General features: G+C 40.6%; 1 protein-coding gene across 1 annotated transcript; it reads right to left on the reverse strand.

Moving 5' to 3' along the window:
- Positions 1–407: 407 nt before the first annotated feature.
- Positions 408–1,649, reverse strand: LOC149198889 (uncharacterized). Its single transcript, XM_089400398.1, has one exon. It carries the CDS (start codon positions 1,647–1,649, stop codon positions 408–410), a length of 1,242 nt encoding a protein of 413 aa, XP_089256524.1.
- Between the last annotated feature and the right edge of the window lie 11,645 nt (positions 1,650–13,294).

A 13,294-nucleotide genomic window follows, 5' to 3' on the forward strand; every position in this document is an offset into this window, starting at 1 on the left:
AAAAACCGAGCTTTTCTATTAATATGGAAATAAAAAAGCTACAAGCAGATGATTTAACATTCAGCAGAGAATACTGCCTGAGACAGAGAGGTGTGAACCATCCTTCTGCGCGAAGTCATCGAGCAAGTCTATAGATATAGACATATACACCAAGTTCAGCTGAACTCGGCCCGCCACAGCCAGAACAAACCGGCTGTAAAAGTAAGAACCCGGGTCTCCATTTTCAGGAAAACAACCCGTTAAAAAGTCCAAAATTTGAAATAACAGAGTTTTTGTGTCTTTTCTAAGTCATTGCGCATGGAAATAAAACAGTGTGATAATCAAAACACAGGGACAATATGCCTCCAGAAACAACAAATAAATCCGTTACTCCTGGAGCATATTCAGCAAGTAAAAACAAAAAACCACTATGTGTAGGGGGCCAAATCCGTCTCGCGGATCTGGTCCTGCAGCTGCTCTTTTATCCTCCACGAACCCATAGGCTGTTGTAGACCTTCTTTAGAATACCGGTCTGCCTCGTCATTTTTGTCCCTGTAAATGTGTTCAAGAGAGAAAACAGAGAAAGAAGCTTTTAGATTTTGAATTTCATCTAGCAGAGGCATCAACATATAATTCCGACATCTAAATTTGCCATTGACCCAGTTGACAACATTTGAGGAATCACCAAAAATCTGAACTGTGAGGACCTGTCTGTGAATGAGCCAGCAAAGGAGAAGTTTTAGGGCTGAAAGTTCGGCAAAGTTGTTTGTTCCCATCCCAAGACCCACCGAGGCTTTTAACGAATGAGAAGGAATGATATGGATAATGATTCCGGCTCCGGCAGAATCGTTTTGTGCAGCCCCGTCAAAAAATGCCCAGGGTATACCTTCCCTAATCAGAACTTCTTTCTGCTGATTTTTGGAGGACGGACCTTCCGGTTCAGGTATGCTAGTAAGGATAGCAGAGCTCTGTATTGCAATTACCTGCGCCGGAGTAGCTTTTTCCATGAATATGTTTCTATTCCGAGCTATCCAAATGCCCCAACAGATAATGGGTGGAAGGTTCCTCAAATTCTTCTCTGGATAGTTTTTCCACCACAAATCCCATGCTGTAGATAGATCTCCCCCATCCCATTTGGAGTTTATGTTCAAAAGCTTTTTTGATTCTTCCCAGACAAGTCTTGTAAAAGAGCATTCCACAAATAATTGTGAGATGGATTCCGAGGCTATTTGACAAAGGGGGCATCTGCTCGGCCCCTGCTTGAAACGAGCTTGAAGAATTTCCCAAGTAGGGATCTTTCGTTTAAGTGCACACCAGAAGAAAATTCTGGCTTTCTTGGGGCATTTCAGCTTGAATAGAGGCTTTGCCCACCAAACAGGTGGCTCCCATCCCTTCTTCTCCATCAGGAAATTGTATCCAGCCTTTGGTGAATATAGGCCAGTCTCCGAGTGAGCCCACACTAGGGAATCAGGGAGGTCCTTTATTCTTACATTTGTCCGCTTCAGTTCTTGTATAAAAGCCTGCCATTCAATTCTCCAGAATGGATCGATCCCCAGCTCCTCTACAGATTTCCATTCCTGCCCCCAAATAGAAAAAGCATCTAAATTTGCAATCTGATTTAAACTATGGATTCCCAAAGAATCTATATGAGCAAGTAGACCAGGGGACATTACATAAAGATTGTTACAGCCAACCCACGGGTCCCTGCCAATCCTAAGGCTTTCTCCGTTCCCCACCTGCCAAGCGAGTCCTTGTTCAATGACCTTGAAAGCCTCTGAGGTAGCCTTCCATATTACCGAACAGTTTCTACCTTTTTTGTTTGGCTTCGTATCCAATCCTCCAGAGGAACTGGGTCAATGTATTTCCTTTTGACTACTCTGGTCCAAAGGTTCTCTGCTGTGATAATACGCCATCCTGATTTTGCGGCCAAGGATTGACTAAAGTCCACAAGCTGCTTTATACCCCAACCCCCCCATTCCTTTGGTCGAGCAATCTTATCCCAGGCAACCCAAGGAAGGACTGACTCTTCCTTGGCTCCCGACCACAAAAATCTGCTACATATTTGTTTTATTTTGTGAAGGACACCTCTTGGGATCCAGGTCAGCGCAGCCCAAAATACCGGAATGGCATGAAGAACAGAATTTAAGAGAGTGAGTCTGCCCGCCCTTGAAAGCCACTTAAAACTCCAATGGGTGATCCTTTGTTCAATTTTAGCCACTAACCAATTCCAGTCCTGCTTCCTGTAAGCATGTGGTTTTAGCCAAAAACCCAAGTACTTGAAAGGCTGATCCATGCTGCATATTTCGAAAGGCAGGTAGGAAATGATCAATATCTCCTCTTGCCTGGAGAAAGCTTCCATTATAAGATGAGACTTTCTGGGGTTAATTTGAAGCCCTGTAGCTTTCAGAAAAATATCAAGGATATCTTTGAGCGCTTTTAGTTCATTTATATTTCCATTTGTAAACAATAGAATATCATCAACAAATAGGAGGTGGGTTATAAAAAGATTTACAGCAACTTCCAAACCTGTAATCAAACCTGCGCTCTTGGCTTTTTGGATCAGTCTGCTGAGACCTTCAGCTGCCAGAAGAAAAAGAAGAGGAGACAGAGGGCATCCTTGTCTCAGGCCTCACTGACTCTTGAAAAATTGAGATGCTGCCCCATTGATCAAAACAGCAAAACTTACATTTGAAATACACCCCATGATCCAATTTATGAACTCCACCTTGAAGCCGAGATGGGTTAATAACAGTCTGAGATATGACCAACTGATCCTGTCATAGGCTTTGGACAGATCCAATTTTAGCACTGCTCCTTTTTTCCTTGCAAGTCTGATGCTATGGATGGTTTCCTGGGCCACCCCAATGGCTTCATGAATTTGTTGACCGTCCAGGAACCCAAACTGTTCACTGGATATGCACACTGAAAGAATGGGCTTCAGTTGGACCGCTATGATCTTTGCTATAATCTTGTAAATAGTATTACAGAGAGAGATGGGTCTGAAATCTTCAAAAGATTTTGAATCCTCTTTCTTTGGAATGAGAGCTATGAAAGTTGCATTGAAAGGGCCATAAATTTCTCCTTTTTTCCTTGACTCCTCCACGACTTCTGTTAACTCATCCCCAATCTGCTCAAAGAAGTGAGTAAACAATTCAATAGTCCAACCATCCGGTCCAGGGCTTTTGTCCTTTGGCATTGATTTTATAACATTTTCAACCTCCTCCTTTGTTACTTCCCTGCAAAGATTTTCTACTTCTTCCTCCTCCACAAAACGTGGGAAAGCTTGAGCAGTTTGAATTATTTCGGCAATAGAGATTCCCCCTTGGTCAGCAAATAGAGATTGGAAATGATTCTTCCCCAAGTTTGAGATCGCCTTGAAAGAGGAGTGCTCTCTCCCCTCATCATCCTTTAATTTCCAAATAGTATTTGCATTTTTCCGCCCTTTTGCATAATTGTGGAAAAATTTTGTATTTTCATCCCCTGCTTTCAGCCAAATAGCCCTACTTTTCAGCCTCCATTCCTCTTCTTTGTCCAGAAGGAGCTTTGCTCTGCTCTTTTCTAATCCCAGAATTCTATCCTTCGCCTCTTGTGTTAAGTAAGCATCTGTAACAGGGTCTTCTAGCTTACCAAGTCCCTCCTTAATTTTAATCAGCTCCTCGTTTGATTTCCTCTTTCTATCTGCAGCCCATTCAATGGTTGTCCTTTTTAATCTTTTTAGGTTCTCCAAAAAATGAGCTCCTTTATTTTCCGAAGAGACAGGGTTTGGATGCCTCCAAGTATTCCTAAACATCTGGATAAAGGACTCCTCCTGAAGCCAAGAAGCATTGAACTTAAAAGGGGAGGCCGGCTTGGGGGGAGTCTTTGAAAATTCAAGGTAGATAGGAAAATGATCCGAATTTCCCCCATCACCTACCCATTGTCTGAAGAGAGGAATGTAAGAAGCCAGAGACTCATTTATAAGAAACCGATCCAATCTTTTTGCTATTCTCTCCTCTCCCGTTCTTCTGTTTCTCCAGGTCGGCTTTGCCTTGATTATGTTAACATCAATCAGATTATGGGTCTGTAACATTTTTTGGAAAAAGTCGGCCAGAGGATCTTCCCTTGCATTTGGCCCCCAGGCTTCTGCCATCCCTAAAGTAAAATTTAGGTCTCCCCCAATCAGCAGTCTTTTGTCTTTTAACATCTCTTTCGAGAGGAGGGCCTCCCAGAAAGGTGCCCTGCCCTGGCAGGGACCATATACATTGATGGCCATAAAAGGCAGATCAAAATCAGGCGAGTGAAACTCCAAGCCAAGAGCGTGGGGCACGCCCCAAGTATTTAGAACCTTAAGTCTTCCCTTTTTGTAACCAATAGCAAGGCCTCCAGAGTGTCCTGCAGCATCTAGAGCAGTGAAAACCCAGCCCGGGAAAAGAGAGCGTAGCGTGGACTCAACATCAGCACTATTGCCCAGCGTTTCCTGAAGGAAAATCATATCCGGGTTGTGGCAGGAGATCAAGTCTTTTAATGCTAGTTTTTTGGGTTTACTAGCCAACCCTCTACAATTCCAAGAGAAACAAATCATTTAATAACTGACTCAGGGGGTTTCGCTGCTCTAAGCGCCCCAGGGATCGACATTTGTTTACCATCCGCCACATCAAATTTGGCCTTTACTTGGGCTTTTGAAAGAAAGGATTTCCTCCCTCTCCCTTTTTTTGATGACTCTTCGAAGACTCAGGACAAAGTCCACCAACCGCTTCCGAGACAAACAAATGATTTGCAAGTCTTTTACTGTGGGATCTGAGGTTGTAATGCCTGACAGGAGAAGGAAACCCCGATGACTGGCTCATTTTAGATCGGTCCTCACAGTTTAGGGTTAATGAGGGAAGGGCTTCTGAAATAGACTCAATGCTTTGAAGAGGATCTTCTAAATTTGCAACCATAGGGAAATCCGAAGACAATATACCAATTTCTGATTTAGAATTTGAATGAAGATTTAGAGGAGAGTGCTTCATACTAGTTTGAACATCCGCAGGTGGGTCGCCTGGAGCGTCCAAAGATTTTCCTTTGAAATGCTGGTCTTTATCTTCGTGGACCGGCATTACTTCCTCCCGCTGCATGTCCGCCTCCTCCTGTATGTCAATTTCTGCACTGTGATGCTCTGCCTCTGTGAATTTTTCCTCCACCATTCCCTCATTTTCCTTCAAGATATCCTCCAAATCCCCTTCTTTACTCTTCATCTTCCTTCGTATTTTCCCTAGAGGGCAGTCCCTAGCCAGGTGGCCATACTCATGGCAGCGGTGACATCTGAAGGGGAAAAGTTCATAATCCAGTATCTGCTCATACTCGAATTCCCTATATTGCAGAGTGACCATTTTTGCCAATCCTTCCGACGGGTCTAGCCTAACGAGAATTCTCGCTACGGCTCGTTCAAAGGTGTGGAGATAGGATCTATTAGCGTCCAAAAATGTGCCCAGATGATTCCCAATGGACTTGAAAACTGAGTCGACCCAGAGGAAAGGAGGTAGATTTGGGGCTCTGACCCATACAGGAAGTTCTTTAACCTTCTCCTTTGAAGCATCGAACAACGGCGACCAACGTTTAAAGAAAACCGGGCGATCCCCAAAAGCCCAGATTCGTTCCTCGACCCACTCCATTGCCTCTCTGCAATAAAATTTAACCATAAACCATCCTTTGACCAGTGTAGCTGTCGAGAAAGAGCTTGCCGGGGTCTTCGACCACTGACTATCTGCCCACTGTTTGAGGAATTTGCCTGAGACATATTTTCCTCTCACTCTGCCCACCAGAGTGCTCTCCGCCACCTCCAGAGAATCCTCGACCTGGACGTCCATTCCTAAAACCAATTTTGTAACCTTCTTTGTTTTCCACGATTTGACTTTCTTTCTCTTGGCCCCTACCTTTTCAGCATTTTGTGCTGGGACTCTTTCTCCTGTACTAGGGTTTGGGATATCAGCATCCCTGTTCTGGCCGCAATCTTCGTGTCCATTTCTCAAATCCTCTGGCCCAGGTGGGGTTTCGACCAGCCCATCCACCGGGCTCCCAACCTCACCAGAGGCCGAAATGCCACCCACATTGGTCTTGTCTAGGTCAGTAGGGAAAACGAAAACCTCCTTGTTTTGAGAACAAACCGCACCCTCTGACGCCTCCTTCTCCCCAGGGGAATTCTGCGTCGAAGGTCTTTGGAACAGGGTTTTGTATACAGTTGAAGGATTATTTCCGACCCCTAGCTCCTTTTCGGAACTCTGAACCCCTCTCACAGACCTCCAAACCCCTTTAGGCTGTGGGAAATTTATAATATCCTCTAGACCTCCCGAAGATACGAAAATTTTTGATGGGGAGAGGGACTTACTGGTTGACGGATCGGGATTTTTGCATGGAGATGAACCCGTCCATGCCTGAGGGGTAGCCGCGTCGAAACCCCGCTCTCCAGTACTGAAAGCTTCTCCAGAAGCCATACCTCCAACTGCAAAACTACTTGTGAGTTCCAGATTCTCGTCCAGCCACCCTTTTACCGCATTGGAACGCCAAATGCCTCCGCTCGAGAGCAATGTGGTTGCATGACTGACAGACTACCCAAAAAACGCGTCGATGTTTTCCGCCGTAGTCTCCTTACCCCAGACAGAAAGAATGTCTTCAGGGGAAGGTTCTAAGTCGACGGTTTCTCGAGGATTAACCATGGTAAAAACAGGCCCGGTAAACCCTTATACCTTCCTTCCACCGCTTTACCGTTGTGTGCTGCAGCAACGCCAGGTTTTCGCTACCTCCGGAGGCCTCAGATAATAGAAAAACCAAAACACCGGGATCCACCATAACGGAAAGGCTTAAGCTGGAAACGGGAAAGTTTAATCGAACGCCGTTCCGCGCAGCTCCTAACGCCGTTTGCACCTTCCAGCTGGCGATCCCCGCTACTGTCCACCACGGCTTCCTTGTTGACCCAGCCCGCTGCACACCTAACCCTGTACTGCATAGCCCGTGACTGCGACACCTGCATCACCTAGGCCTAGGGCCTAGGGTTTCAGGATCGAAACCAGAGCTCTCCATCCGTCCTCCATTTGACTATTATGAATAGAATTCTTATGAATTGAGGGTTTACCAATTATTGTCTGCAAGGATACTTATGATATGACACTTTGGAGTTTGTTTTGTCTATTTAACAATTATTCAGTTAGCTCTTCTCTATAATTTCTTATTTTATGGGTATAGTGATTTTAGTTGGGTTGGAATTTAGTTTAAACTTCTCTAAAACAGTTGTGTCTGTATTTCAATTGAAAATGGAATATTTCATACCCGTCCATGTTGTTACTTATGTTCAATTTGTTTCTTATGTATAAGCATTATTGTTATCTGCAAGTGAAAAAACATGTTTTTCGTTTTCTCCTCTATACTACAACACATTTCTCTTGTCCAAAGTTTATTCTTTACAAGCCTTTGTGGATGATATTGGTTTTCAATTTCATAATTAAAGTGGGTAGCAAGTGAAATTGATCACATATTTCCATCCTCTTCGACCATTCATACTTCAACCAAATATTTCAAATTCCCTTTTCAGATTTGGTCTCCACTAGAATTAATGATTCAAAGTTTCTTATCTCTGAGTTTTACAAGTGAGGGAGCCCCCTACGGTTGAAGAAAATCAGTCTATCAACCAAAAGAGGTCTGTGGTCACCTCTGTGATCCTTTTTCCTTCAACCTAAAAGGAAATCATGGAGTGCTAAAAGGCCAGAGAAAAAGGAGAAGTAGAAAAAGAGATGTGATGCTCGATAATGGTGAACAAGAAAGTAAGCAGACATCTACAATTAGAAAAAATTGTGTATAGATATTCTACCTTGTGAAGAAATCTTGTCGATGAAATGAAATTTTTTTAAAGGGGAAATCATCATGAACTCATGAAATGAAATAAATTGAGAAATATTCAAAACTTTGTTGCACATTATCAACTTTTCTATACCATCTCACTAAAGAAAAAAAGAGAGGAAATGTCATGATGGTAGGACCAAGTGGTCTTCCACTACCAAAGAAATATGATGATTGTGTAGTGTTTTGCTGAGTAAAACAAATCAAATAGCATCATGTTGTCACGTTGACTCTCCTTGTCATAATTAAATGTCATATCAGAGTGATTGCGAAGGATAAGCTCTATTTACTGTTTTAATGAAAAGGTCGTTATTGATGGCCAACTTTATTTCACATTTATACAACATTTTCTCATGGTGGAAGACAACCTAATTTCAATTTTCTCATGGTGGAAGATAGCCTAATTTCCATTTTCTCATGGGGATGTCACTGTTGTTGGATTTCGGAATTGCTCAAGTGGGAATGGGGGAGTGCAGACATAAGAATTCAATACTTGATTTTTCAATTGTGGCAGGTTTTGGAAACCTAGATACCACAAGTAAAAAAGATGAAGAAAATAAAAGTAGATTTTCAAAACAGTTGGTAAGGTGGATCCATCGATATTCAAAAGAATTCAATACATGTAATGCTTGTTCCTTGACTTTTAATAGTGACAGTAAGGCCCACTTTTCACATGGAGTAAAAGTTGTTTAGAGTCACTCGTGTGCTTACCTTTTGTCTGTTGGATTCTTCAGAGTGGGAAATAAATTGGAATAACTTAGTTTAAAGAATTCACAAATTAGCTTAGAAAATAATGGAAATTCCTACAAGATTATGATAGAATCAGGCAGAAATATTTGAAAATATGGGTTAGAGTTGTCAAACTTTAGGGTTTTGGGTGCTCTAGATTCTTGGTGGTGCTGAATCCCTTTTCACCATCAAAAAGCGATTCGAATGCGGCAACATTCTAATTTTTTGAATTTTTTTACAGAGTCCGACAAAAAATCTACCATCGAGACTAATTTGTGGCATGTAGAGTGGGGTTGTAAGACTTTTGTAATTCTTTGTTGTGGGACTTTCAACTGCGGTGTGCCTTGGGTATACAGTGTAATTTCAAAACCACTTTTTTGGCCTTTTAGTATATCTTTAGGTTGATTTTTGCTAAATTTTTTGGAAAGTTTTAACTTTGTAAATTGCATAATTATAGTGTCATGAAATTGTTTTAGTGTTAAAATAATTTATATATTAAAAGTATATTTTAAATAACAAAAAAATTAAAATTTTATGAAAATATTTATTCCAGCTGTAAAGGTAAAAATGTTTAGTGAATAGACTATTTTTTTTTAAATTGATGGTATGGTGGAGCATAATGGATATTTTGTTCTTTTTTGGCATTTTTTCACTCAATTTTACTCTAAATCTGGTAGTTATTCTTTGAAATGGTAAATTTGAGTTGTGTAATTGGTGTGTGCATCTTTTCAGAGGTTGAATCGAATTTATGTAGGGGAGAGCCTTCTATCAAAAAAATCAGTACTAGTTCCACACATCTATCAAAAATCATCATAAACTATAAGAAAACATACACATAAATAATTTATATTAAAATGTATAAATATTTTTCAGAAGAAGTCACATTGAAGATTTTGGTCAACGTGTTTCGAACCAACAAGTTTGGTTCATCTTCAGGACACGATATAACTTATATTAAGTTATATAAGCTATATAATTATGTCCTAAATTGGCCCATATATTCATTAGATCAACAACTGTCAAACACCAAACCTTAACATCACATGTTGACAAGACATAATGTCCCAAGTACCTCCAATTCTGAATTACCAATTAAGTCAAAATGCATTACAAAACATTCCATTGAATTCTATCCATGAGTACACCTATCCCATCAAACAACCACCCAATTATTTCCATTGGAGCAACACATCCCATTGCTCAGTAATAGCTACACGAGAATAGGTGTAATCTGTGTCAGCCATATCTACATGTGTGCTTGACCATTCAACCTATGAAAGACAATAAATGACAAAATTCAATTCAGGAATTAGTTCAGAGGATGCAATAAATGACACCAACCCTTTCAATTCAAGTATTAAACACACCAACATTTTCAATTCAGGAATTAAACATAAGAAAGCACAAGGATCAACCATGAGAGATTATGATGCTGTGCTAAGCCGACAATACCCACATTATGCAAATAAAATTGCATATCACTGGTCCCAAGCCTTAATCACTTGATCTATGGTGAAAATCTTCACAAATTAAGGTTTAGGCTCTTAATTAAGTTTATGCAGAAACGTTACTTTTGACCATCCAAGTCTGACCCTCAATTAACCTTTGAGCGGTACTTTACTCAACCTTCAATAAAATTTGGTTAATTCTATACCCCACACATATTAACCAGAGCCCACTCTTTAACTTTGGTTATATTCAACTTAACCCATAAAACCTTTATCTGCTTTATTTCTATTATAATTCTTATATAATAGAAATACACATAAAAGACACGTAAGCCTTACCTTTCCGCCAATCCATGGCCTTTGCACATTTTCCGATGCTCTACCTTTATCACATTCAGCCTCCACTATTGATTTCACACCATCAAATTAACGGTTGTCGCGTCGTATCGCCACTTAAACCCATTCATCCACCGGAACTCAAATCACTTAAATCACGTTGATAAATTTCTCAGGTCTGCTCAGGACCAAGCCTTATTGGATTCAACCTTCGTCGTTGATCTCACCCTTTAATCTGACGGTTGATGATACACCCGAGCATCGCACATTGCAAATCGCATTTTCTCAAGGTTCATCCACTCATGAAATATTGCAATGCGAAACTATCGGCCATTCCCCACCGTTTGATCAAGGCACACTTGATCTGACAGTCAACATCGATATCGGATGGGAATCTTGCATGACATTTAACCGCCCTTATGCAGCCAATAAGGAATAAACCCTTGACCTATAAATGTTCGGGTCTCTTTTTGGAATTAAAGCCCAATCACTTTATGAGCCGATATCCATTGGATATAAGAGGCCATTAAATCTAAGGCTTGCGGGCTCCAACCAGCACGCGGATTTAAAATGGCTTAACCCCCGCAGTTGATTGTGACCAAAAAGTTTGAAAATGAGATCGACGACTAAGAGCAAGTGCGGGACTTCAGCCACGATCAAGGAAACCCGTACTCTCCTACCCCTGTAGTTGCTAATCACCATTGATCTAATAGATCTGTCGATCTGACGATCTAAATCTATTCCTCTGCCATTAATATCTGCCAATCTAACGGATCTATTGATCTGATTATCCAGATCAATTGCCATGATTCACCTTCCACAAGCACTTGGGTTTGATCTATGCCGTTCATTTCTTGACTCCATTCTACGCGACTTAATCCTGGTTGCTTATCGAAAACAATCTTGTCCATTGATCTAGTTGATCCAATGGCTCCTATGCATCAACACTTCACTTCTTCATTCTTCCATTTAGTTTGTTTTTATGCCGTTTCTTCAGTGTTCTTCTGTGGGTTTGGGTTTCTTCTAGGTTTTCAGTCTTTAGATGTCCTGCATCACAACTTCCTCCTGAGCTTAACTCCGTATGCTCTTAGCACACTCACTCCTAAATCTTGACTGTGATCCTTCGAATGGATTCAAGCGATCCATTACGATCCTTCATATCATTCTTCTTCTCTGTGCTATGCTCGCATTCCACCTGCAACCTCTGTTACATAGAACTTACTCTAGTTCACACACAGATTATATCTAAATTACTCAATACACAAACACAAACTCACAATCGAGTTGTTTGTATTAATAAACAGGTTTTTACACAGGAACTCTCTCCTTGGCCTGATCTTCCATATTAGTGGCCTCTGTTTTCCTAACTGCTCGTAGGCTTACAATCAATTCTCTAATCCACAACCTCTAACTATCTATCTTGACTATGCCTTTTAGTCTTACATTTATACAAAAGGATTCTATAACCAATTCTTGGTTTAGATCCATAAACTTCTCAATAAAATCCTAAAATCTCATCTTTATCCCTAAGGATCCTCCTTAATCCACAAATCAGTAAAGCAACTCCTAATCTAAGATTTACAACTAATTCTCAAATCTCTCAACTATCCTGAATCTCTCATGTTCTCCAACATTCGAGAACATTTACAAATATGCCTCACTATACTTAATTCCTATTCTCATTAAAATCACTCAAAACCTTAATAATTACATTAATTCAACACTTAGGAAACCAACTTCCTTAAAACACAAGACCCCCCTATGTCTACTAAAATACAATGATTCTTCTAAGCTGAATGCTCCTGCATCATACTCCCAAAGTAGAAAACATTCATGATCTCCTGATCAGGTGTCTTCATATGTTGATAGAAAACCTCGAGGGTCCCAAACTTTAGTTTGTAGTTGTTTGAATTCTCTGCACCTTTGCTGTTGTTGTATGTTTGTTGTCTTCTGTTTCATCTTCCTCTCCTTGTCAATTAGGTTGAAGTTCTGATTGATTATCCTTCCTGTTGTCATTTCCCTCATCCTGGACTATTTCATCATCAATTGCCATAATTCTTCAATCTCCATCTCCAACACATACTTGGGCTGGTCCATATTCATAATTGGTCCAATCGAGACCAATTGTGAATAAAAAAATGAAAACCCAAGCTCGAGCTCTTGTTGTGATTTGTTTGCAGAAGAGGGCTTATAAGTGGTTTTGGGAAATGTGAAAATGAAATTTGGGGTTCAGCGGAAAGTTATGAGTTTGTGCTGCAAATTTTATTGAGGACAGTGGAGCTTTTGTGGGTCCATAACCCACATGCTTAGGAGATTTGAGCCATTAGGGGTTGAAATGAAGCACCCTCGAAATTTAGTGTTCATCAAAGCCTCAAGATGGATGTCAAATAATATAATGGTCAAATCCAGATCACACTTCCCCATTTTGGGAGGATTTTGGTCCCCAAAAGTTTTTATTTAATGATGTGAGGGAAATTTCCTCTCCCTTCTCCCAGCTATACCTTTTAGGCTTTCCTAGAAGTTGTTTTTTCAACTCAATTTCCACAAAGGTCATGCTACCCCTATCTTGTAGTCCTAGACCTTTTCTTTCAAAAATATATTTATTATTCTTTGTCAACTATCCTTGAGAATTTGGTGCCACATCCTTTAAAGAAGGTTGACTTGTTCCTCTTCTTGATCCAACATGAAAGGCTCATAGAGTTTCGGATTCTCTACATTGACCACTAAGTAGATGTGCATGTATGGTGGTAGATATGGTTTATAGTTGTTATCTCGCGCCTTTTCCAGTATCTCAAGGGACCATATCTAGCCTCTCCATGTCTAGTTTTTTCAATTTAAAAAACTTTATACTTTGAGGGACTTGATCCCTATTTACTCTTGATAAGTCTAGTTAACAAAGAGTTACACAAAGAAATTTTTGCATTTTGTTTTTGTATAAGTAAAGAGTTCTA

The sequence above is a fragment of the Pinus tabuliformis genome, chromosome 2_1 (assembly GCF_031772625.1).
Source record: "Pinus tabuliformis cultivar Carrire ecotype Pingquan chromosome 2_1, CPIR1, whole genome shotgun sequence".
Taxonomy (NCBI): domain Eukaryota; kingdom Viridiplantae; phylum Streptophyta; class Pinopsida; order Pinales; family Pinaceae; genus Pinus; species Pinus tabuliformis.

Coding starts and splice junctions, on each gene's coding strand:
- LOC149198889 (XM_089400398.1), bottom strand. CDS start 1,649: ATGTCCCCTGGTCTACTTGCTCATATAGATTCTTTGGGAATCCATAGT.